General features: G+C 37.2%; 1 protein-coding gene across 6 annotated transcripts in view; it reads left to right on the forward strand.

Moving 5' to 3' along the window:
- MITF (melanocyte inducing transcription factor) overlaps positions 1–22,865 on the forward strand; it is a 230,614-nt gene that overhangs the window by 127,961 nt on the left and 79,788 nt on the right. For 4 of the 6 annotated variants that reach the window (XM_040247233.1, XM_040247236.1, XM_040247237.1 and 1 more), the window contains exon 2: positions 7,821–8,070. In XM_040247233.1, coding sequence (XP_040103167.1) covers positions 7,821–8,070 — 250 coding nt within the window. The remainder of the gene's footprint in view (positions 1–7,820; positions 8,071–22,865) is intronic. The other 2 variants (XM_040247238.1, XM_040247234.1) reach the window with 1 other exon arrangement.

Genomic DNA, 22,865 nt, shown 5'->3' on the forward strand with positions numbered 1-22,865 from the left:
ACGAATTGAGAGTGAAGAGTGTGGAAAGCCGTGGTGGCATCTGTGGGAAATGGAGGACAGTTGTGGCCTTAAAAGGAGGAAATGGCACCCTCATATCCGTGTTTAAAAATAGCTTTCAGTAACAGATACTCCTTGGTTGGAGTGTATAGAAGTAAGAAAATCAATTTGGGAGGGGTGCATATAATCAACTTTAAAAAAATCTGATGGTGAATACTGCCTGGAAGAACACTGGGCTAATATTATAGAGGTCTCAAACATTTTGGGCCATATCTCCTAAAGTAAGTTTTTTCAAGCTGGCTCTCTCAACATATTTTAATTTACTTATAAATTTCATACATGTGTCACTATACTGATGCTATATTATAATATGTGTGTGTTCATTGCTTAGTTGTATCTGACTCTTTGCAACCCCACGGACTATAGCCTGCCAGGCTCCTCTGTCCATGGGATTCTCCAGGCAAGAATACTGGAGTGAGTAGCCTTTCCCTTCTCCGGGGGATCTTCTGACCAGGGATTAAACCTGGGCAGATTCTTTATTGTCTAAGCCACCAGGGAAGCCCAATATTATAATATACAAAATGTATAAAAATAGGAAATAAAAATGATGGGTAAATTTTATATAAATTTCAATCTTTTTCTTCCTGTACTCCAGGGAATCTTTTTGTACCCTCTTTTGAAGAATGTTGATATATTAGGTGTCTTATTATGTTTCTTTGAAAAATACTGATATAAGTCTTATAATGCTTCTTTTTGATTTTTATCTCATCAGTTATTGAAGTTACTCTTACTGGTGCCTGTCGAAGGTCCAGCTTAAAGAGTATTAATCCTAAATAGATTCAGAGAGACTACGATTCTTTCAAACTAATAGGATTCTAGGTGTTGAAAAGTGACGATTTTGGATTTTTAACTTCCATATTTTTAACTTGGCAATTCTTGCTTTTTTAGAACACTTTCCTCCTTATGCACAACAAAGAGTAAAGAACTCCAGAGGATGGGCATGCAGTCCTCTCTGGATACCAAGCTGGCCTCATGTCTAGCAGAACGGGCCCTTGGAAGACCTTCAGATATTTGTTGAAGGAAAGAAGAGGAGAAAGACAAGCTGCACTTCGCAAGCCTTTTTATTTCCTCTGTGCCAGAAACCTGTAGCATTTATTGTCTGAGCTGATAGTGTTACCAGGAAAAGCTGGACATTTGGCATGTTTTCTTTTTTTTTTCTTGACCGCTGCAACCAAGGTTGGTGATGGCTGAAGTCCACAAGATTTCCACTTTTGAAGCCAAAGTGTGAAATCTGGTACTTTCACATTTACATGAGTTATACTCTCAGTTATTTTAAGTGAGATATATGTTTATCATATATATCATTTATCAGATACATCATATATTTCTTATATTTATATATATATATATATCATATAGACAAGTATCAATATATATTCTTATTGGTACTTGCTTCTACCATACATGATGAAAAAGTCATCTCTACACTTACACAGCAATGACTTTGGAAAGAAGGGAAAGGTTAAGATAATGGAAATAACTGATCCTTTGAAAACGTTAAATACTAGGACTTTCCTGCTTCGTCTAGTGGCTAGTACTCTGTACTTCTGGTGCAGGGGCCCAGGTTTGATCCCTGATCAGGGAAGTAGATCTCATGTGCCACAACTAAAGAGCCAGTACATATTAAAATGTTAGATACCCATACTGCCATTTAAAAAGATATATCTGTTTACTGACTCTCACATTGGTAATTTATGCACTTGGACTTACTTTCTAAAGACTCTTAACAATCTCTTTTTGCTGACAGAACAGCACTTTTGTAGGTTCAGCCTGTAGGTTCTTATGTAATCCTCCTTATGATAGAATAGTTATGTTGTAACCATAATGATTCATTGGCAGTATCTGGACAGATTTTTTGTCTTGTTGGTTTTATAGCCCATTTGGCAGGAGTAGATGGTCCTTCCCATTTCCTTCCATTCACGTGTTGGGTTCAGCATCAGAAGGACTCTTCAGAGCTCTTGTCGGAGTTATCAGAGGCTGGGGATGGAATGTGCATTTCCTCAGACATGGAAGAAAGTGTTCTGGTCTAAGAATCAAAGATGTGAGTTCATGTCCCAGCACTCCTACCAAACAAATGGACGATCTTGGGTGTCCAAGTTTCCAAACCAGGCATCAAAATCAGTGGCATAGTTTTTGTAGACATACTGATTCCTGGGCTTTACCTAACCTGAAGTCAGAATCTCTTGGAATGGAGCCTGGGCATTTTGACTTTAGGCAGGGTCCTCAGCTGATCCTGTGGCAGTCAGCCTTCTGCATTTGGAAACCCTAGTAGCTTAACCTATCTCTGACATAGCTTTCTTACCTGTGCATGAGGTTAATTATCATGCCTTCCTGTGTCTTCACTGTCTATGTGAACATCAGCCACTGTGCTTTCTTGGATATAATTACATTGTATCCAGTGCAGGCAGATGCTAGGCTTTGAGCTCTATCAACTGAATGATTATAATGAAGATTCCTTTTTCCTGGAAAAAAATACTAGGAGTTTTACTTTATATCTTGTGAGTGAATTGCAGGATAGATTATCTTCTCTTCACCCCTTCAAACTTTGTCAAATTCTCTGAATCAAAAAGGGATTGCCTAAATCTTAAAAAACAGATATGCTATGGTCCAAGCTTGCATACAGGCTTATAAAAATTCACTTTCTTGCATAAAAAAGAAGTAGCTTGTTCATGGTTTCATGTTTTCTGACTACTACTTTTTTTAACTCTGTTCCAGTTTATCAGAATTGTGTTTTGGTTATTGTGCTTTTTACCTCTATTACAAATTTTAATCCTCCTTCTGATGCCAAGAGGCAAATGTATTAAACAATCTATAAATAAAGAAAACCAAAGCTCAAAGAGATTGACTGACTTGGCTATCGTCACAGGTTAGTAAAGGCCAGGACTGTATTCTGCCTGAGGAACTGACGAGAGGTAAGGCAAGGGAAAGTTCATCAGCTCCTTGAGCCTAGAAGCTAAGTTGCAGCTTACAGCCAGATTCATGTCTTGGATGATTGTGATATGGAGACCAAAGACTGATTCCTAAGGTCTGGTGAAGGGGTATTGGCATCCCCGTGAAAGGTGAGGATTGGTCAGGCAAGTGTTGTTTGGATGGCGAGATACTGAATTTTATCAGATTTCTGATATATTTAAGTCGCTGGTGAAGTCAGAGGAATTAACTCTTTGAATTTAGGAATATACCAGTGATTCACAGAGCACATGTCCAAATGTCTCTTATCATCACAGAGAAGGGTCATGCTTTGAAGGTTAAAAATGTAAATTTAGCCATCAAGTTAGGAACTCAGGTCATGTTTATGGCTACTTAGCTAAGTGTCCATATTCTGTCTGGTGTGTTATCACTGTAACTTAGCTGGCATTCGCTCCCTCAGTCATTGTACGTTTAGGAGGTGGGTTTTGGAGAGGTTCCGAGAAGTTGAGTGGCTCATTAAAGATCAGATTGCTCAGCAGTGACTCAACTAGAAGTTGTGTCCCATTGATGGCTGTACTCCTTGAGTCACCACTGAGCAATTCCCAGTTTTCAGGGAAGTTGCCTGGTCTTAGTGATGTGGGTAAGTGCCAATTAAGGCATTTGCCTCCCCTTCAGTTGCCTTTCAAAGGGTGACTTCTTGTGGTGATATATACCTTCCCACATGGAACTAGATAAGAGTCCAATAATCTAGATAACTGACTTAATTTTAAGGCATCTTAAAAAAAATTACACAACCCTGCCTTTTAAACTTGAGATTAGAAACCAGGTATTCCCAGCACCTGGCACAGGGGAAACCCTCAATAGCCATTTGTTGAATAAATGACCTTTAAATAATCTGATTAAAAGGAATCAGACTGATGAAATTAGGATTACCTAATGCACATTGAGGTTCATGGGCCCTGGATGAGTTCGGTCAGCTTTTAAAACTAAATACATTGAGACAACTCTTATTATTAGTAGTAGTTGAAGCATCAGATCCTCATTTTAAAAATAAGCTCTTGGCTACCTGTAACGTTCTCACATAAAACCCGACTTTGAGTTTAAAACTTGCTCATGTGACCTGCTAACATTTTGATGTGTAGGCATTTTTGTTTTTGTCGATAGGGTGATAATTGCAGATTCAATTATTTCTAAGAGGAAGTAATGTTTAAAAGATCGAGGAAAGCTGACAATCTGAGAGTCATCTTTAACATGGAGATATCCAGTAGGGTATGTGTGCAGTGAAGTGACTATTTTTCCTTTTTGTTCTTTGAGAAGACATATTCAAATGTCAATTAGCTGAACCTTGCTAGATTTTTTTTGTGTGTGGGGTTTTAATTTAAATATATGAGTCTACCATATAAATATGTAATTTTTTTCCTAATAGGATATTTCAGTAAATGTTTTAAATGATACTGTTGTTGACTTGAAAGTCTGCAGCCTTAGAGTTTGATGACTAGTAAGTAATTTTAACTTAAGATGTCTCAAGAATGCTTTACTGTTAATTGAAAGGATTTTTTTTCCCCCCAGTATCACAGCCAATGGCTTGTCTTGAGCAGCTAATTAGTGCGATTTTTCCACAGCTGCATTTGCCAAGGCACAAAGGTTTGCTCCTGTTTTTATCAAAAGGATCAGTCTCTTTGGGAATGTTTTAACCTGACAGGCTTTGAATAGCAAGACCATCTATTTATTTATTTATTTTTAAATAGCCTTCTTTTCTGGGTTGAGGAAAGTACGTTTGAACTCTGAACACATACTCAAAAGTGGGAAAATGCATTTTCTTTTGGTGCTCTTTTAGCAGAACCTGAGCAGGTGAATGGAGTGTTTTTGAGAAATGATGGGGTATTTTTATGGTGTAGATGAATGCACGATATGAAAGTAATAAACCGGGTATTAGCATTTTCAGTCTTTGTATATCTGTAGGAAACTATAAAGGAAAGAGGGTCTAAGTCTTCTGGGATGCTGAAGACTTCCAAAAGAGCCAGTGTGCTGGATACAAGTCAGCACTTCCCTATCCTATTGTCAAAATGCTGTCTAGGGTGGATCTAGTCTCTTCCAGCCAAACGGTGACTTTGATCACTCAAGTCACTTCTTCATGCTTATAAGTTAATTCCTGTTCCTCATGTTTTCAAATTAGTGGCATATATCCTGCCACTGAAAAAATATGGTGACATTATGGTTTATAGGGGAAGAGTAAAGAGTAAGAAATTTACCTATAATCCCACTCCCACTTTGGCAACTCTCATCCTTTCGCTAGTCATGTGTGTATTTGTGTACATATGTATACTCTACTTATTTTAGATTAGAATGGACATCCACTTTTGATTCTACTTTTTAATTTGTCTTAGGACATGGATTTTGCACTTTGCTGTGTGCTGAGCAATTTTTTTAAAAAGGTATATTATCAAATCTATATGTATCATAATTTACTTTTTTGGTTGTTTGGCTGCACTATGTGGCATGGGAGATCTTAGTTCCCCAACCAGGGGTCAAACTCGTGTACCCTGCATTGGGAATGCAGAATCTTAACCACTGGACCACCAAGGAAGTCCATAATTTACTTTTTTTCCTAAACCTGTTTTATGCTTACATCTTTTGAATGGTTTTATTTATTTCCTCAACTTTATTGAGGTGTAATTAACAAAATTATTTAAAATGTACAATGTGATGATTTTTTCATTTATATATTGTGAAACGCATTAATCACCTCACATGGTTACTTACATATTTTTGTGTGTGATGAGAACACTTAAGGTCTGCTCTCTCAGAAATTTCAAGTGTACGAGGCAGTAATGTTAATTATAGTTACCATGCTGTGCTTTAGATCCTCAGAACTTACTCATCGTGTAACTAAAAGTTTGTATTATTTAAGTCACATCTCCCCTCATAATTTACATAATCACGCCCATGTTAGGGGACAGAATACTGTGCAATTTGTCAATAGCTTTGTAATGTCAGGTTTTCCACATTTTGAATATTTTCCTAGGAAAGTTATCCATCGGTGAAATTTCTGAATCAGTTGATAGTATTGTCAACTTGATAATTGATAATATTAGGTAATATTGATATTGATAATATTAGAGTATTGTGGTATTATATTCCAACAATAGCTCAGGGTAGCATTATCTTTGTACTTTTTCTTGTAGTAAACATTTTTTTAAGTTTAATCATACCTTTCTAATAGCAGGATTTCCTGTTTAATATATTGTATAGTTTTAATTCACAACCATAAATATATCTCTATACCATTTTTTAATGGCTCTATATTAACAGCATTATTTTATATGAACTTATCACAGTCTATTGAACCAGGTTTCTGTGCTGAGTAATGAGTCAAATGCTAGTATAATTTTTATTATATAGTTTTCTGGAACACTGTGAAGGTGAAATGCAAACATTTCTTTATTCTTTAGTACTTTTTTTTTTGCCTGAAGAATTTGAAGGTTTTTATCTTTAAGTTTATAAGGCTGGTCAATAATTTAAAGGCTTTATTTTGCCTTTGTTAGAACATAAGGATGATATTGGGATTTATATTCAAGGAAAGAAGCTTAAAGGTACAGATACTTCTCTGGAAGAATAACTTTGATTTGAATATAAATACTTCCTAAATATTACTCTTTTTTTCTGTTTCCAGGTACTAATTAAGGTTTTATATTCTTTGCCCTAAACTGTTTTTCTTTTTTAAGAAAATGATATTACCAGATGTAAAATTTCTAGATAATAGTAATTGCAGCAACAAACATTTATTGAGGCAGTACTGCATAGCGCTCATTGTATTAAGGGATTTGTGTGCACTATTTCATTCATTATTTTGTTTAATCCTCACAAAATTCCTAAGAGGTAGGGCTTTAGAGTATAAATGATGCAAAAGACATTTAAAAAGCATCTCCCATTTTGATAAATGGGTAAGTAAGTTACAATATTGTTATTCCTCTTTTTCAGACATGGTAACTAAGGCAGAGAGAGGTTTATTTACTTCTTGATGTCGTAGAGCTAGCAAGATAAACAATAGAAATCTATATTTAGGAAAATCAAAAAGTCCTTTCTTGACTTGTGACAAGTATTTAAGCTTTTTAAATGATTTTGGGTAGAGTAAGTGCCAGCATCATTAGAGGCAGGCCTCATGGGGAACTCACAGAATGCGTGTTGGATAGGACTTGCCAAGAAGAATCAGAAGAAAAGACTGCACAAAGAAACCCAGGCAATGAAGAATGGAGTTGCCGAACTAACTGTCTTCTGCCCTCTTTCTTGAAGACTGAGGTTGAGTTCAGTGTTAAGATTCTGGTCCAAAGGCTTCTTTAATGACTTTCACTTGTATCGTAGAAAAATTTCCCCATGATGGAGTTCACCTTTTTTTTGAACTATTGTGTGTTAGCAAACAGTTTAGATATATTCAAGGAATTTAGATAGTGTACAGGAGTAGTTATTTGGCTAGATTCGACTATAAAAGGAAATCAAGCAAATTATTTTTAAGTGTGAAACTCCGGGTACCATTAAGATCCCTTGCTTCTTGGCACTTCATATGGCAGCACTATATTTGGTGGTGATGAGTAGTAGGCGATATAAAATGTCAAAAAAAAAAAAATAAGCTGTATGATAAAAATGCCTAGATGCAATCAAGCCGACTTATTTTAATTCAACTACTGATGACTTAAATCCTGTCAGCTCTTGATTTTCAATTAGGTGGAATACTACTCTGCGATCTGATTATATTTTGCACAGGCTCATTTCATAGTTTGGTGCAATTTAGGATACCCCAAAACTCAAATGAAAGGTCTCATTAGGAACTCAATGTGTGTTTTTCTGTTTCCCCACAGCAGTTCCGAGGAGCATCCTGGGGCCTCCAAGCCTCCGATAAGCTCCTCCAGTATGACATCACGCATCTTGCTACGCCAGCAACTCATGCGTGAGCAGATGCAGGAGCAGGAACGCAGGGAGCAGCAGCAGAAGCTGCAGGCGGCCCAGTTCATGCAACAGAGAGTGCCTGTGAGTCAGACTCCAGCCATAAACGTCAGCGTGCCCACCACCCTCCCCTCTGCCACCCAGGTGCCGATGGAAGTCCTGAAGGTATGTGAGTGCCACTCTTGGTGGTTGGGCCAAGCTGCCTTCTTCTTCAACATTTTCTGTTTTCTAGGTGTTTTGTTTGTCTCGTCATGTTTATTTGGTTATATTGACCTATCTGAAACATATTTGTAAATGTCAGCTCCATTGATTCCTACATGGCTTTGTATTTCCAAAAAAAGATTCCAACTAACTGTAAATTTAATAGTAACCCTCACTAAATGGGGGAAGAGTGTTGATGTCCCGTGAGAAATTACCAGGAGGTTATAGATGGTTTTTATAATGATATCTTCGCATCTTTCTTTGGGAAAGTTTAAAAATGTACAAGTTACCTGAAATGAACCTCTTCTAATAACTTGTGTGTGTGTGTATATATATATATATATATTTTTTTTTTTTTTCCCCATTCTTGAGTTTTCTTTTTTCTTGAGTAAATCATCTTGGCTGTAGAATCTGACTCTTAGGAAGTCTCTTTAGATAGAAAATGGTAGAAGAGCTTAGCTTTAATAACTAGACTGCATAATCTTTTAACTGAAGTGAGTTGTCTGTTTTGGGTCCCTTTGATTTCTTGCTAGCGTAGAAACTGCAGGAGCTTGTTAGCATCATTCTATCCAGGACATATAGCTTCCTAATTACTAGGGAAAATTGTAACAAGTCTAAGAATAGAATTCCATCTCACACATGGGTCCTGCAATCACATTGGGAGGTACTCCTTCTTTAAACATTCCAACTCTTAAATGTGACTGATGCAAGTGAAGTTAAAAGAAAAGTAAGAGGACTTCCTTACTTCTTAATTTTTAAAATCCCATTACCTAATTGATCCATCCTGAAGAGTCCCGAGTGTTACTGTTCATTAAACAAAGTGAACTTTACCCGCTGGTGATTCATTGTTGGTCTTTGCAATCATTCCTATGCTCAGAAAAGACATCTTTCACTATTTAAAGTTTACTATGAAAGCAAATGGGATGCTGTGTGATAATTGGGAAACAATCTATGATCTCTACCAGGAAGAAGGAAAGAGATTCTTTAAAAACAAAATTTAAGCCAGTTGTTTTCTTATTTGCAAAGACTCTTGAAATGTAGTGATGGAGTACTGAAACTGTGTCAGAGAGAAACTAATATTAAAATTCTGTTAGAATGAGAAAGATTGCAATGCTTTAGCAGAAAATTTTACTCTAATATGACTGAAGTTCTGAATATTGCCACACCTAGTGTATATTTTATGTACCCCACCTTCCAAATAAAGGCAAGTTTTTCTCTTGCAAGTAGATTGTACGTTAAACTTTCTGTTCTGCTTGGGTGAAAATTGGCAACCAGTGGGTTTTTACAGACCTAAGGTTTATTTAAGATTTGTCTGCTGTTCACAAGAATCATAATTTTTTTTAGCTGTATCTTAGATTATTTAAAGTTATATGAATTAAGTAATAATAAATTATAGAGAAATTTTATTTACTTTAGTAGTCTATTTTTTTAAGCTGAAGAACAGATTTTAGAAGAGATGACACAGATTTGTGTTAGTAGTGGTTTATGTCTAAATCAAAGGTAATGTTATTAAAGTATAATAGTTGAAATCTATATTCCTATTAAGGCAGTTATATCTGATAAAAGAGAAATTACCTGAGTATATTGAAACATTATTTCCATTTCATTTGAAAAATGGACATCATTTTTTAAAGTTATTACTTAAAGTATGTAATTGTGATATGATTAAAATTAAATTCTATACTAATTGGTTTTAATAATATAACCATTTTTCCTTAAATGTTACTGTGTCTTGGTAACACTAGCCCTTAACTCTATCACTCAAATCAGTTGTGCTAGAAATATGTCCAAAGTTAAAACACAAATATATTGTTAGAACCCGAGGACTTAATCTAAATAAAAATGAACAAATGGTAAATGTATATTTCATACAGAATTAGTTTATCTCTAACTTGTGCATTTTTATACTTCAGTTATATAAAGTAGCAAAGTATGTGAAGAGGTGTAGGGCATAGCAATGTGGGTAGGTTTGGTAGCTGTTTAGACAGATTTTGTAGTGTCCTTATGTGGAGGACCAAGCAGAAACATGATTCCATATAAGGTGGCATTCTAAGAGCTTCAAATTACATTTTAAAGGAGAGTGTCATATACATGATTACTCCAAGTACTTAAATACTTAGTACTTTATAAAAATAGTTTGCCTATTTTTGAAAGTTTTGTGGATGGAAATATTATGAATCATTTATTACAGAAAGGTAAGTGAGAGAAAGATGGTCATTTTTTTCTTTTCTCTTTTATAGTTTTTAAATCATAAGCTTATATTATGAAGTAAATGGTTAATAGAAAAGCAGTTAATTTGCTTAATCTTGACCCACATTTCTATGAATATACATTTTCAAGGAGTAACACCGAGTGTACTGATTTATGCATAATGATACAGATGATATTGAATAGGTATTTTTTTCTAATAGTATAGTCTCAGTAAATTCATCATTTAATTTTTAAAGATTTAAGTTGCTAGAACAGAACATACCTGCTTCTCAGTGGAGGTAGATGTGAGCAGTCAGACGTCTAGCGTGTGCCAGGGAATCCTGGGTAAATCGCTCCCGTCTCTCACTGGTTTAAAAGAACTTGATAGAAAAATCACACACACAAACCCATGTTACGAACATTTTTGCTGTTGGTGCATTGAATGATTTTGAAAAGCTCAATTAGTATTGTCTGGTTAATCCCCTTTCTTTTGCAGAATTATGCTTAAAATATGAAGGTTTATAAAGCATGCTTTAAATTGTCGACCTCTTCTAGTAAATTTAGGACTAGTGTTTGGAAGTCATAGGGATTGGAAGTTTGCATTACTCATTTCCCATATGGTTGTCATTCAGTCCGTAAATTCATGAAACTTTGCAGGATTAGCCTCTGGTTTCTACATTGATTTAATTAATTTATGGTTTTTTTTTATTCCTATTATTGGTTTTTATTTTAGGTGACATGGAGTGGTTAATTTTATTGTTGTATGTATTCACATAGTGGATATATCCTCTAGGTTTCTTAAGAACAGCCCTATTCAATTCGGTATTGTAATTTAAGGATGCTTCTTCGTCATTAATTAACCAGCATCTGGAGTGCATAATATATATTTTGCAATAGTGAAAATACGCACTCTGTATTTCTCACTGTGAATTAACAAAGTATATCATTAAGAACCATTAATGGAAGTAGTTTCTGCCACAAGTAGTTTTATTGACAAGCAAACCTGAGATCTGAAATCTGACCTGGCTCCTTTTAGACACAAAGAGAGGAAATGGAGATAGGCCTTGTGGACATGGTCTCATGGCTAAAGAAGCATCACATTATCAACCACTGCGTCTTCATCCGCACATCCATCAAGCATGCATTTTCCCTGTCTCATCTCTCTAACTCTGACTGATTATGAAAATACCTGATTGCTCTGATCTTGAACTGGCAGGTTCATCAGACATCAGAATTGCCCCCCCTGCATGGACTCTGACAGTGTATAGTTGAAAACAAGAGTTTATAGTTTGAAAACATTTATCTATTTAGAAAAGTATAGGGAATTTTCAAGGATTTCCCTCTCTGCCTCCCTTCCTTTTTTTTTTTTTTTGTTTTTATTTTTCTCTCTTTGGACTTAAAAGAAATTTAAAGCCAAGGTATTCTCTTGGGAATAAATTGTATATTAAATCTTTCTGTTCACCTTAGGAGAAAGATTATATGAATTTGAAGGAAAAAATAGATGTTTTTGGTAACTTTAGGATATCTTCTTTTAAATAATTTCAAGAAATTTATTTTTAGATTTTTTTCTTTTTTTTCCAAATCATCTCAGATAACCCAAGGAATTAGATTACTGCAGAATGAGAAGTGATGCTTGCTGTTCATCAGGTATTAAAACACATTTTTGCCAGGGCCCTCGATCTTGTGAACTGAATTCACATTGGTATTTTTTCGGTGATTGACTTAACGGTGTGGCATCTCATTTAAATAGTGATTCTAGCAACCCAGGATGGAGGGGTGTTCTGCTTTCTTGTCACCCTGTCTGACAACCTATATTCCATGAAATTCCACTAATGGAGGAAAGGGTGGCTGACTGAATTGCTGGCCTTTCTCTGTAATTTATGAAATCTACCTGATGTTGAATTGTCAAGGTATGGCTTATTCTTTAGGTATAATACAGAAACTTGAAGAAGGTGTGTGGAGGTATGAGTGAGTTGGTAGGTTATGTTAGAAGAAGGAACGGCTCCCAGGCCCCATTATGCATTTGATTTTCTTCCGGATTTATTTAGGCAGGAACACAGAACCTTATTAGCATCATATTGACTAAAAGAAGTGGGAAGAGATACAGTGTGTCTCAGTTCAGCTTGCCTTTATCCCCATAGTTAGGGAATCTTGCTAGAGGTGCTGACCGCATAAGAAAGGAAACCTGAGAATTCTTCTAATCCCATAGTCCATGGGCCAGCATATATTTTTGTTACCAGTCAGTGTGACTTACATGAACATTCTGTGAGCATCAGTTTCAGGACTGTTTATGAACTTTGGTGTCCTTTTGTTTTTGGATTAAACACTGTGTCTACAAGGCCACATCTTCTCTGGGGACAAAGGGATTCAATTTCCAGGTTCCACAAACATGTTTTTCATCCTCCTACAGACCTCCTTTCCCTACAGAGCCTTTGAATCTCTGGATTGTTATCACTTTGTGTTCAGTGTCACACATAAGGTAATTTTCTTGCCCTGTAAAACTCATTTTTGTTGGAACTGTACTCAGTATTCTGTAATGACCTATATGGAAAAAGAATCTAAAAAACAGTGGACATATGTGTGTGTGTGTGTGTGTGTGTGCTCAGTTACGTCCGACTCTTTGCAGCCCTGTGGACTGTACCCACCAAGCTGCTTCGTCCATGGGATTTTCCAGGCAACAACATTGGAGTGGGATATATGTATATGTATAAGTGATTCACTTCGCTGTGCACCAGAAACTAATACAACATTGTAAACCATCTATACTCCAATAAAATAAAACAAAAATAATAGACAGTACTTGTTAACTGAGAACTGATCTAAGCAGTGTAGAGGGAGATCCAGCAGGACACCAGGGCGCAGCTTTCCTGACTTCTTCTGCTTTCCTGTTTGCGGGAGCGAGGTCTGAAGAAATGTATTAGGCAGTTTTGATCAGGCAGATGTAAACCCTGTCTTTATTTATTCACCTTTTCAGGTGAAGTGAGACACATAGTTTCTTTTCTTTCTGAAAGAGAAATATCTTGTCTGTACTTTGGAGAATATTGCTTTAAACTCCCTCTTCCTTAGGCAGAATAGGGACTTCTTACCCTGTGTGCTGGAAACACTTAGGTCATTCTGGCGGTACGTGTGCTCCAGTTTGCCTTGGCAGTGACTGGCGACCCATTTGCTTCCCATGCAAATCCGATGCGTACCATACCACCGTAGGTAAGGAGTTAGTAATCTACGGGCTGGCACAAGAAAGTTCTCCATAAAGTTGCCTTACGTCGGGGAAATCTAAATCTAACTTAACCCAGGCTAAGGAGGGCACCCACCTCAGTGAATGTGCATTGATTAACCTCGGACATCTTTTCTGCCCCTGCTGCTTTTAGTAACTAGGAATAAGCAGTGAATCCTGGCTGAAAGAAAATCATCTTTGCTTAGATTTTTAGGCCTGGCCCACTTGAAAGAGCAGCCCTGTGGGAAAAACAGTCAGCCTTGATATAGCTAAGCCTATGAATTAATTCCACTTTTCTGGAAACACTGAAATACCAGCTGGAATTCCATATTCATTTGGTAATGTACATGCAGGTGTACGTGCTAAGTTGCTTCGGTCGTGTCCAACTCTTTGTGACCCTATGGACTGCAGCCCACCAAGCTGCTCTGTCAATGGGATTCTCCAGGGAAGAGGACTGCGGTGGGTTGCCACGCCCTCCTCCAGGGAATCTTCCCAACCCAGGGATTGAACCCGTGTCTCTTATGTCTTCTGCATTGGCAGGTAGATTCTTCACCACGAGCATCACCTGAAAAGCCCCTCATTTGGTAATATTGGCACAACAGATGGAAGTGATTTCTTCCAGTGTGAGCACACAGTCATTTTTATGTGGCTGAGGGATATCAGAGAATCTGGGTGGTGCGATCTCCTCAGGGTGTGGGTTGGGTCAGCCGTGTTCAGTGGACATCTGAGCCGTGCAGGTTTGGGGGGAGGGTCACCTTCTTTCTAGGGCCAGGGATTTTTCTTCTCAGTGGGCTACTTTGCCATCACTAAAGTCACCTTGTGGGTTTACACGAAGGGCAGCTGCGCAGCCCCTCTTTTTCTGCTGGTAAAAGAAGCCATATGATAGGTGCAATCTCTCTAATTTACACAGTTCTCATAAGCCTAAAACTGGAGGCCCAGGTGGCACTTAAGGAGAGTTCTAAGGTCTAGGGCCTTGGAGTGAGAACTGAAAATTGGAGTGGGCCTTTTCTTTCTTTTTTTTTTTTTAAATCTACCTTTGAATGGGAATTTCTTTTCAATATGATATGACAATGTAGCACATGCATTCTTAACTGGGCTGATATTGTCTCCCAGGGGAGCAAAAATTGGCTCTTGGAAGGCAAAAAACATAAGATATTATAATAGTTTGTGATCCTCTAAAGCAAGAGTCCCCAACTTCTGGGATCTAATGACTGATGATCTGAGGTGGAGCTGGCATAATAATAATGGAAATAAAATGCAGAATAAATGTAATGTGCATGAATCATCCTGAAACCTTCCCCTTCACCTTCGCACTCTTGGCAAAATTATCTTTCACAAAACTGGTCCCTGGTGCCAAAAAGGTTGGGGACCGCTGCTCTAAAAGGGCATAGTCCATAAGCAGATATCCAGTATATGTACCTGTTACAGTTTTCTTGGTTGGGGATTAGGGGAGAGGTAATTAGGGGGAACAAGAAGGTCTAAAACATCTGCTTAAGCGGGTGGTGATGAAAAAAAAAGATTTGAGAAACATTCCTGGTTCTGTGCTGAATTCCTGTTTGGCATCTTTCTTAACTCCCCTCTTTGTGTTCTGTTTAGAAAACACTTAGGCTCTTATGGATGTACCGCCTGCCTTTCAGCTAGTCTGTTTCTCCCAGAGAACTGTTAGACTCACAGTCATGCTTGGCATGTCCAGCATCAAGCGGTCATTATTAGTGTCCCCATTTCACAGATGTGGAAACTGAGGCGAAGGGGTCAAATAGCTCATCGGAATTGGGTGAAACAAGTGGTACAGTCAGGATTTGAACTCAGTTGGATTTCATGGTACTAATTGCTTAATCATTGGTGGTGGTTCCTCTCCTAGAGTGAATGACCTGAAAAAGTTTAGGAGGCAGAAGTAGCAATGTTTAGTTTCTTAAGTGGCATGGTAACCTGGTACCTGCAGCAAATATAGGAGCTACTGGTGTAACTGATACTACCTAAAGCAGCTTCGAGGAGGACAAGCATTGACTGCACAGACATTAATTATTGGCTGTATTAGATGGTAAGCTGAATCCTTTATGTCAGTTATATTACGTATCTCTCTAGCAGCCCTGTGGGATAAGTAGGATAAGCCCAATCTTCCCCATGGGGAAACTGATGCAAAAAGACATTGTCACTGAAGTCACACAATTAGACTCCTCAGCCTGCGTTGCATGCGTGTGTGCCCAGTTGTGCCTGACTCTTTGCTACCCCATGAACGGTAGCCCACCAGGCTCCTCTGTTCATGGGATTCTCCAAGCAAGAATACTGGAGTGGGTTGCCATGCCCTCCTCCAGGGGATCTTCTGACCCAGGGATCAAACCTCTGTCTCTTGCGTCTCCTGCATTGGCAGGCATATTCTTTACCACTGTGCCACCAGGGAAGCCCACCTTATCTACTTATCAGCTTACCTTATCTGCTTATAACCACATACTTTGCTTCCTCTCTCTTTCCTACAGAGTTCAAGAAAAGCCTCTAAACATTTCAAAAAATCACCAGTAACAGACTATGTTAGAGCCAAGAGGGAGGTCGAAGAGAAGTCTCACAGGCTTCATGGAAGGACACATGATCTTAAGCATTTGAAATTACTAAGGGGACATCCATATGGAATAATTAAAGTGTATCCCTGAATTGCCACTATATGCCAGATGGCAGACCTGGACTATAGAAAAGTACTGCCTAGCCAGATCGACCACTGTGGTAATTTATGGTTTCATTATAGTCATCATTATTGGTCAGAATATTGAGATATTCTATAACAACATCCAGAAATCATAACTCAAGATTTGCATTTGAAAAAATCCCGTCGGCCAGGCTAATCTTATTGACCTAATTCATATCTTTCATAGTTCTGTATCGATAATACATTTATATTGTTGTAAAGGATTTTTGAAATACCCAATTTGGTAGAGTCAGTACATGTGTTTTAATATTAATTTTCTGCTGGGATTATGGTTGCATTTAGAATTTTTCTTCCCCGACCTCACTGCAGTATTATTACTTCTGTTGTATTTTAGCACTTAAAACTGGAACTTCAGTTCTGGTTGTTTTTCTCTTTGCTTTTAAGTGAATAATGTTAGCTGTCATAAATTTTATATCACTGTGTGTTAAGGTCATGAATCTTCTTCATAAATGTTGCCTATGTAATCCCAACAATTAAAAAAGGAACTTAGATTTGAAAGACTATCTTCTATAGGTATGCTCTTGAATAACAGAGATGGTGAACACGTGTAAGCAAAATCTAATTTTAACATTGTCCTACTAAAATAAGGGGGTGGGATCTGTGTTTAAAAATATGTAAATTAGTAAGTGGTTTTGCACAAGGTTAGAGCTGCAGTCAGTACTCGTTTCTTGGCTCTTGCCCTGAATATGTCTCTTGTTATTGACTTCTTTGAGCATCAGCCTCAACTTTAAGAAAAATTTAACTTGCAACAATACACTAGTCTTTCAGACCTTGTTTATAAAGTTAGATGTTTTTTCCTGTTAATTTATAGTTCTGCAAAAATGAGATGAATTAAGATTGGAGCATATGAAGCAGATAAAATAGGAAGTTATTAAAGTAGAGAATGATCCTAGAAAAAGAGTTGTAGTCACTGTTTTAAAAACTAGAGAATATTCTAGAAAAGGACCTAGATTGTTTTATACCAGATTGTTCTTACTTGTTACATCTGGAATGAGTTTTTGGATTGGAGATGTTGGCTTTATTTACTTATTTTTTAACCAAGAGGGTTAAAAATGTGTATGTATGCATATACATTCTTAATATAATTAAGTGGGCTTCTCTTAATGCATTTTATTAGGAGTCTTAGGGAAGTTTTTTTCGCCTGTAAGTCTTTCGAGCAACCTAATTCTTCTGTTAGGTGAGTTTACTAGAGATGTGCACATTGCATAACTCCCTGTTACATGGTGTTCCCTAAAGGAAAAATAGCAAGGTGTGAGGATCTTGAAAATTAAAAGTTAATAAAAAGATTTGAATCACCAGTTTGTGAATAAGGGGTTCAGGATTGGGAACTCATGTACACCCGTGGTGGATTCATGTTAATGTATGGCAAAACCAATACAGTATTGTTAAGTAAAATTAAAAAATAATAAAATAAAATAAAAATAAATAAAAGTTAAGAGGCCCAACATGAAAAGCAAACTTCAGATTTCTACTACCTTACCACCAGGCATAACTTTGTCATAATCTCCCCTGTTGGCCCAGCGTTTTGTATAATTAAAATTTAGGAGCTAGAAATTTTGTTGAGACTTAATTAGAAGCGACAAACCAGAGACATTCCTGCTGGTTAGGAAAGGCTTAAGAAATTCTTATTGGCTAAATTACAAATATGTAACATTTTTTTCAGAACACTGCATGGTAGTTCAGACTGCCTAAAGGTGACAAGATTAGGTCTGTTTTTCTAGTGAAGTAGTAAAAATTAGATTAATAAGTACCAGGCAAAGAACCTTTTCTTTTTTTTTTTTTTCCCCGAAAGGAATCCTACCTTGAGTACTTCTGGCTGTGGCGATCGGTGCTTTAATTAGCCACATGTTCTTTTTACCTCCTGGGAAATAAGTATGGGATAAAGTTGGGGATCAAGACATAGACGCACATTGACTTAGCACACGCCGCTAAGTAATTCATCAAGGAATGTTGGTAATTAGTCCTGCCTCTTTCAACTCTTGGCTTATTTCATAAAACCAGTTGATTTAAAATAATGCCTGCTGATTTATTACCAACACATTTCAAGACTGAGACTTGGCTCTTAACAAAAGCAATATTGTGCAGCGATGGAAATGCGCCCTCTTGTTTTTGTGTTTTTACAAATTCTGAAGTCCCCTATTAACTTTGTTGCATTTTCTTTTACCCCATTCAGCATTTTCTTGGGCTTTCTTTTGTCTCTTGGTGAAGAAAAGGGGGGAGCAAATTAGAAAAAAAAATTCCAGGCTCTTAGAGGTTTTGGATGTGAGGTGCTTGTCAGAGTATATTGACTCAGTGTGATTTGATGGAATTTAATTTGAATCCTTCGTCTGGTAAGACAGGCTGTCGTGATGGCCTTTGGTCCTCCTGCATTGTTAAGTGTTTGGTGATATTTATGACAGCCAGGTTAATCTTAAAAGATTGAATTTATGAGAAGTACAGAACCTTATGACTTCAGCCTTGTAACCTTGGTATCCAAACACTGCACTAAATTATTCTCTGGATGCCAGATTCCCCTTAATGCCAGCTGATGTACTTCATTATGCTTTGAGATGTGACTATAATCAGCATCCTTGTTGAAAAATCTGGGATTAGATTAAATGACTCAAAATTGGAGCATATGAAGCAGATAAAATAGTCTCCAATACTTAACTGGGTGACCTTAGACACATTTCCTGTTCATTCTGGGTCTCAGTGTCCTTATCTGTGAAACAGAAGTAATAGTGTCTGACCTGGAGAATTTTTGTGAGGGTTAAATGAGATAATTCACCTAAAGCAGCACTATCCAATAGGATGTGAGCTGCATGTGTAAATTTAAATTTTCTAGTTGTTGTTGTTTAGTTGCTAAGTCGTGTCTGACTCTGCGATCCAGTGAGCTGTAGCCCACAGTAGAAAAGAAAGTGATGACATCAGTTTTAATCCTGTGTATTATTGAATTCAGTATATCCAAAATGTTATCATTTCAACATACAATCAATATAAGAATTACCAAGATTTTTGCATTCACACTTTTTTTTCCTATATTAAGTCTTCACACTAAGTCTTCAAAATCAAGTGTGTATTTTACACCTATAGAGACATTGCCATTCAGATGCTACATTTTCATTGAATTACTCCATCTGTTTTGATTTTATGAGATTTACAGTTGAAAAGCTAGATTCCTATCCACTCACTGACTTCCAATAACTAAGTTGAATATAAATCTTTAAATTAAAATGAAATTCTTAAAGAATTTAAAAATTTTTGAAATTCTTTATATTTTGAAGAATTTTTAAAATCCTCGTCACCCCGGCCACATTTCCAGTGCTCAGTAGCCCATGTGGCTGTGGCCTCTGTCTTAGTACATATCTAAAGCATTTAGTGCCATGCTAGGTAGATGGAAAATGCTCCATCAAGGATTCTGCTGTGTCGTTGTATAATAATGAATAATATTGATACAGTAATTATTACTGCCAACCTCAAGTTGCCATCTTTATTTGCTGCCATTATACCTATGCAACACAGTTGCTTTCCCATTGCCTTCCTCCCCACCAAAGAAGATCAAACCATTTTTAGTCATTATTTTCATTCTCACAACCCTTTGGAGCCCAGGGTAGCTGATGTATCTCAGATGTGGCTGATATTTTCTGTCAAAACACCCTTTCCCAGGAGGGCACAGCAGAGTCACCCTTGGAAATACCGCATTTGGACCCATCTCTGCCAACCACCTTCCATTCAGGCCTGGGCCGTGACAGCTCTTAACTTGTTAGTCACACATCTTACTCAGACTCTCAAAATCCAGTTTCTTCTCAAACCTACACACATCACACTTAAATAGCACCTGTGTGGTGTGTTAAAGCTGACTAAAGCCTCAGGAACGTATAAGCATCTCATCAGTGTTCATGGTACAGAAAGAGACATTGAAAGAAAAGGGTATCAATTAATCCTAGTTCTTCTTTAAGTATATATTACGTAGTAGCTGAATGAACAAGTAAGATGTTGAAACCTACTGTTTTTTTTTAAAGGAGTTTTATTCATGATTTTTACTTTTGTTAATGTTGCTAAGGATGTTTCTTTTCTCAGTTAACTTGCAGTGTATTTTTAGGGATTTTTTGCATAGCTGATAATTCCATGAAACTGTTTTTTCTCCTTATTTACCAGGCACCCAGGATTTCTGATTTTATGCTAGTTCCTGACCATTTATTAAACCAGAAAAAAAACACGTCTGAAGTGATAATTTATATATTTTTAGATACTTTGTTATTCTTAATGCAAATAATGAGTTGATTATATTGGAATTAGTAAACTCTGTTGGAAAGATTTAATGTGTTCTTCATATAAAAACTAAGAGCCTGTAAAGTTGCATTTTTGTTCAGTTGCATAAGTGAGAAAATCAAAGGAGTAAAAATGTTAACCATGCAATGAGTTCCAGAAAGAAAAATCTTTCTGTTGTCAAACGTTATGATTTCCTGAGTTTGGAGTTACATATTATCTCAATGTTTATTATTTATTTATTTGTTACTTATTATTATTATCTTAATTTTAAAATAATATGTTAACAAACATGCATGGCACTGTAATGCTGATTTCAATTTTCTCAGTAGCTTTCCAAATTTATATTAATATCATATACCCAAAGAATTTTTCCAGCTCATTAATTACAAAACACTGATGGAATTCATAATACAATGTTAAGAGTATGGGATGTCGTGCTGATTTTTACTGACATTTAGGACCCCTAATGTCTCATAGACAGGGGAGTTAGGACATTCTGGGAGGATATTTCATTTTGATGTAAAATTTTCATTCAGCTTGACATGAAGCTAAGGTGTATAGAACTTAACTTTAAAAGGTGTTTTTGGGAAAGTTTTCTATAGCTCTGCTGCTGCTGCTGCTGCTGCTGCTGCTAAGTCGCTTCAGTCGTGTCCGACTCTGTGCGACCCCATAGACGGCAGCCCACCAGGCTCCCCCATCCCTGGGATTCTCCAGGCAAGAACACTGGAGTGGGTTGCCATTTCCTTCTCCAATGCATGAAAGTGAAAAGTGAAAGGGAAGTCGCTCAGTTGTGTTCGAGTCTTAGCGATCCCATGGACTGCAGCCTACCAGGCTCCTCCGCCCATGGGATTTCCAGGCAAGAGTACTGGAGTGTGGTGCCATTGCCTTCTCCGTAGCTCAGTGGGTCTCAAAATATAGTCTGGGGTCTGGATCCCCTGCATTATGTGGGAGCACTTTAGAAACACAGATTCCCTGTGTTCACTCCACATCCGTTAGCCAGAAACCCTGAGGATACAGCCCATTAACTTGTCGTAGCCAGCCCTCTGGAAAATTCTAATGCAGACTCATGGTTGAGAATCACTGCTATAGAAACCTGGAAGTTAATATGTAAGAAACATAAGAAAAATTGAGAAATGCTAATGCAAATAAAGTCAGCCTCTTAGACCTAAAGTAAACATATAAAGAGTTATGGAAAGTCTCCAACAGTGGTAAAATTGGTAGGCACTTTATTTGAGGAGAGAGGGGAAGAGGAAGACAAGCAAAGGAAATGTTTCTCTCCAGTAAAGTTGATCAGTGGAAGTTGCAAAACATCCAGTAGCTCTCTGTAGAGTCTTTCGTACATGGGGTGTATCCCATTATTTGCAGATATTTTCACAAAGTTGATAAAACTAAATTAATCATCCAAAATCTTAGGGAGATGAGTTGGGGATAAAACAATAATAAGAAACTAAAATTATACAGTGGTTCCCATTTTAAGCTATAGAAGCCATTGTAACTTTGTAGGAACTCTGAGGCATGAATGAATCCATTTGTCCACCAACATTTATAAATAAAGTATCCACCTTACTTACCTAGACATCTCTTCTTCAAATAAACATTGATTCCACTGCAGTGAACAAAGTACAAATTGATACCAAGGCTATATATTTCATTTTATTCTTTATTTTTACACATTTTCTTGATCAGCAAAAACTGAAAGCACAACTCTAATCAAACAGGGCCTGGAAATATTTGACTTAAAAAAAAAATGTTAAGAGCTACTTCTTTTTAGGAAACTTTCTTGAACTATCAAGTGTCACTTCAGCTCTACTTTGGAATCTACTTTCCTCTTTTTCAAATTGAATGTAGTTAATGGCAACACAGACTGCCCTTTTCAGAGTCCCAGGGACCCTACATCTATCGTTTCACAAGCAGCAGGCCCTTGATGGTCAGTCTCTGACATCAGAGGTCTTTACTGACGTGGCCATAGTCTTCACTTGGCCTTTTAAACTGGGCCATTGACATCAACAGAAAGTGTTTTCTCTTCTTTTTCTTTTTTCAGTATTAGTTTTCCACTGGAAGGCAGTATATCCAGTACATGAAGCCAACTTGCCCCCTGGGTTTGAATAAAACAAACCTTCATTTTTGGAAGGAAAGACCAACTCTTTCTAATACTGGAGTCCTTAATTTGCACACCCAGCACATGGACCGAAGTCCAGCCTTAGAAGAAGCATGGATCACATAAAAGCCATGCAGTGCCCTTGTCTTCCACCAAAAGACGTGGATTATCTTCTTACCTCCCTTCTCTTAAGAGGAGGAAATCAGAAATAACCTAAAGATACCTCTTGCAAACTTCTGATCATGAACCTTCTTTCCCATACCTACTTTACTTTTCTGTTAGGGTCTCCATTTTTCAGTTAAAAT

This window comes from Oryx dammah, unplaced genomic scaffold (genome assembly GCF_014754425.2).
Source record: "Oryx dammah isolate SB20612 unplaced genomic scaffold, SCBI_Odam_1.1 HiC_scaffold_9, whole genome shotgun sequence".
Lineage (NCBI taxonomy): Eukaryota > Metazoa > Chordata > Mammalia > Artiodactyla > Bovidae > Oryx > Oryx dammah.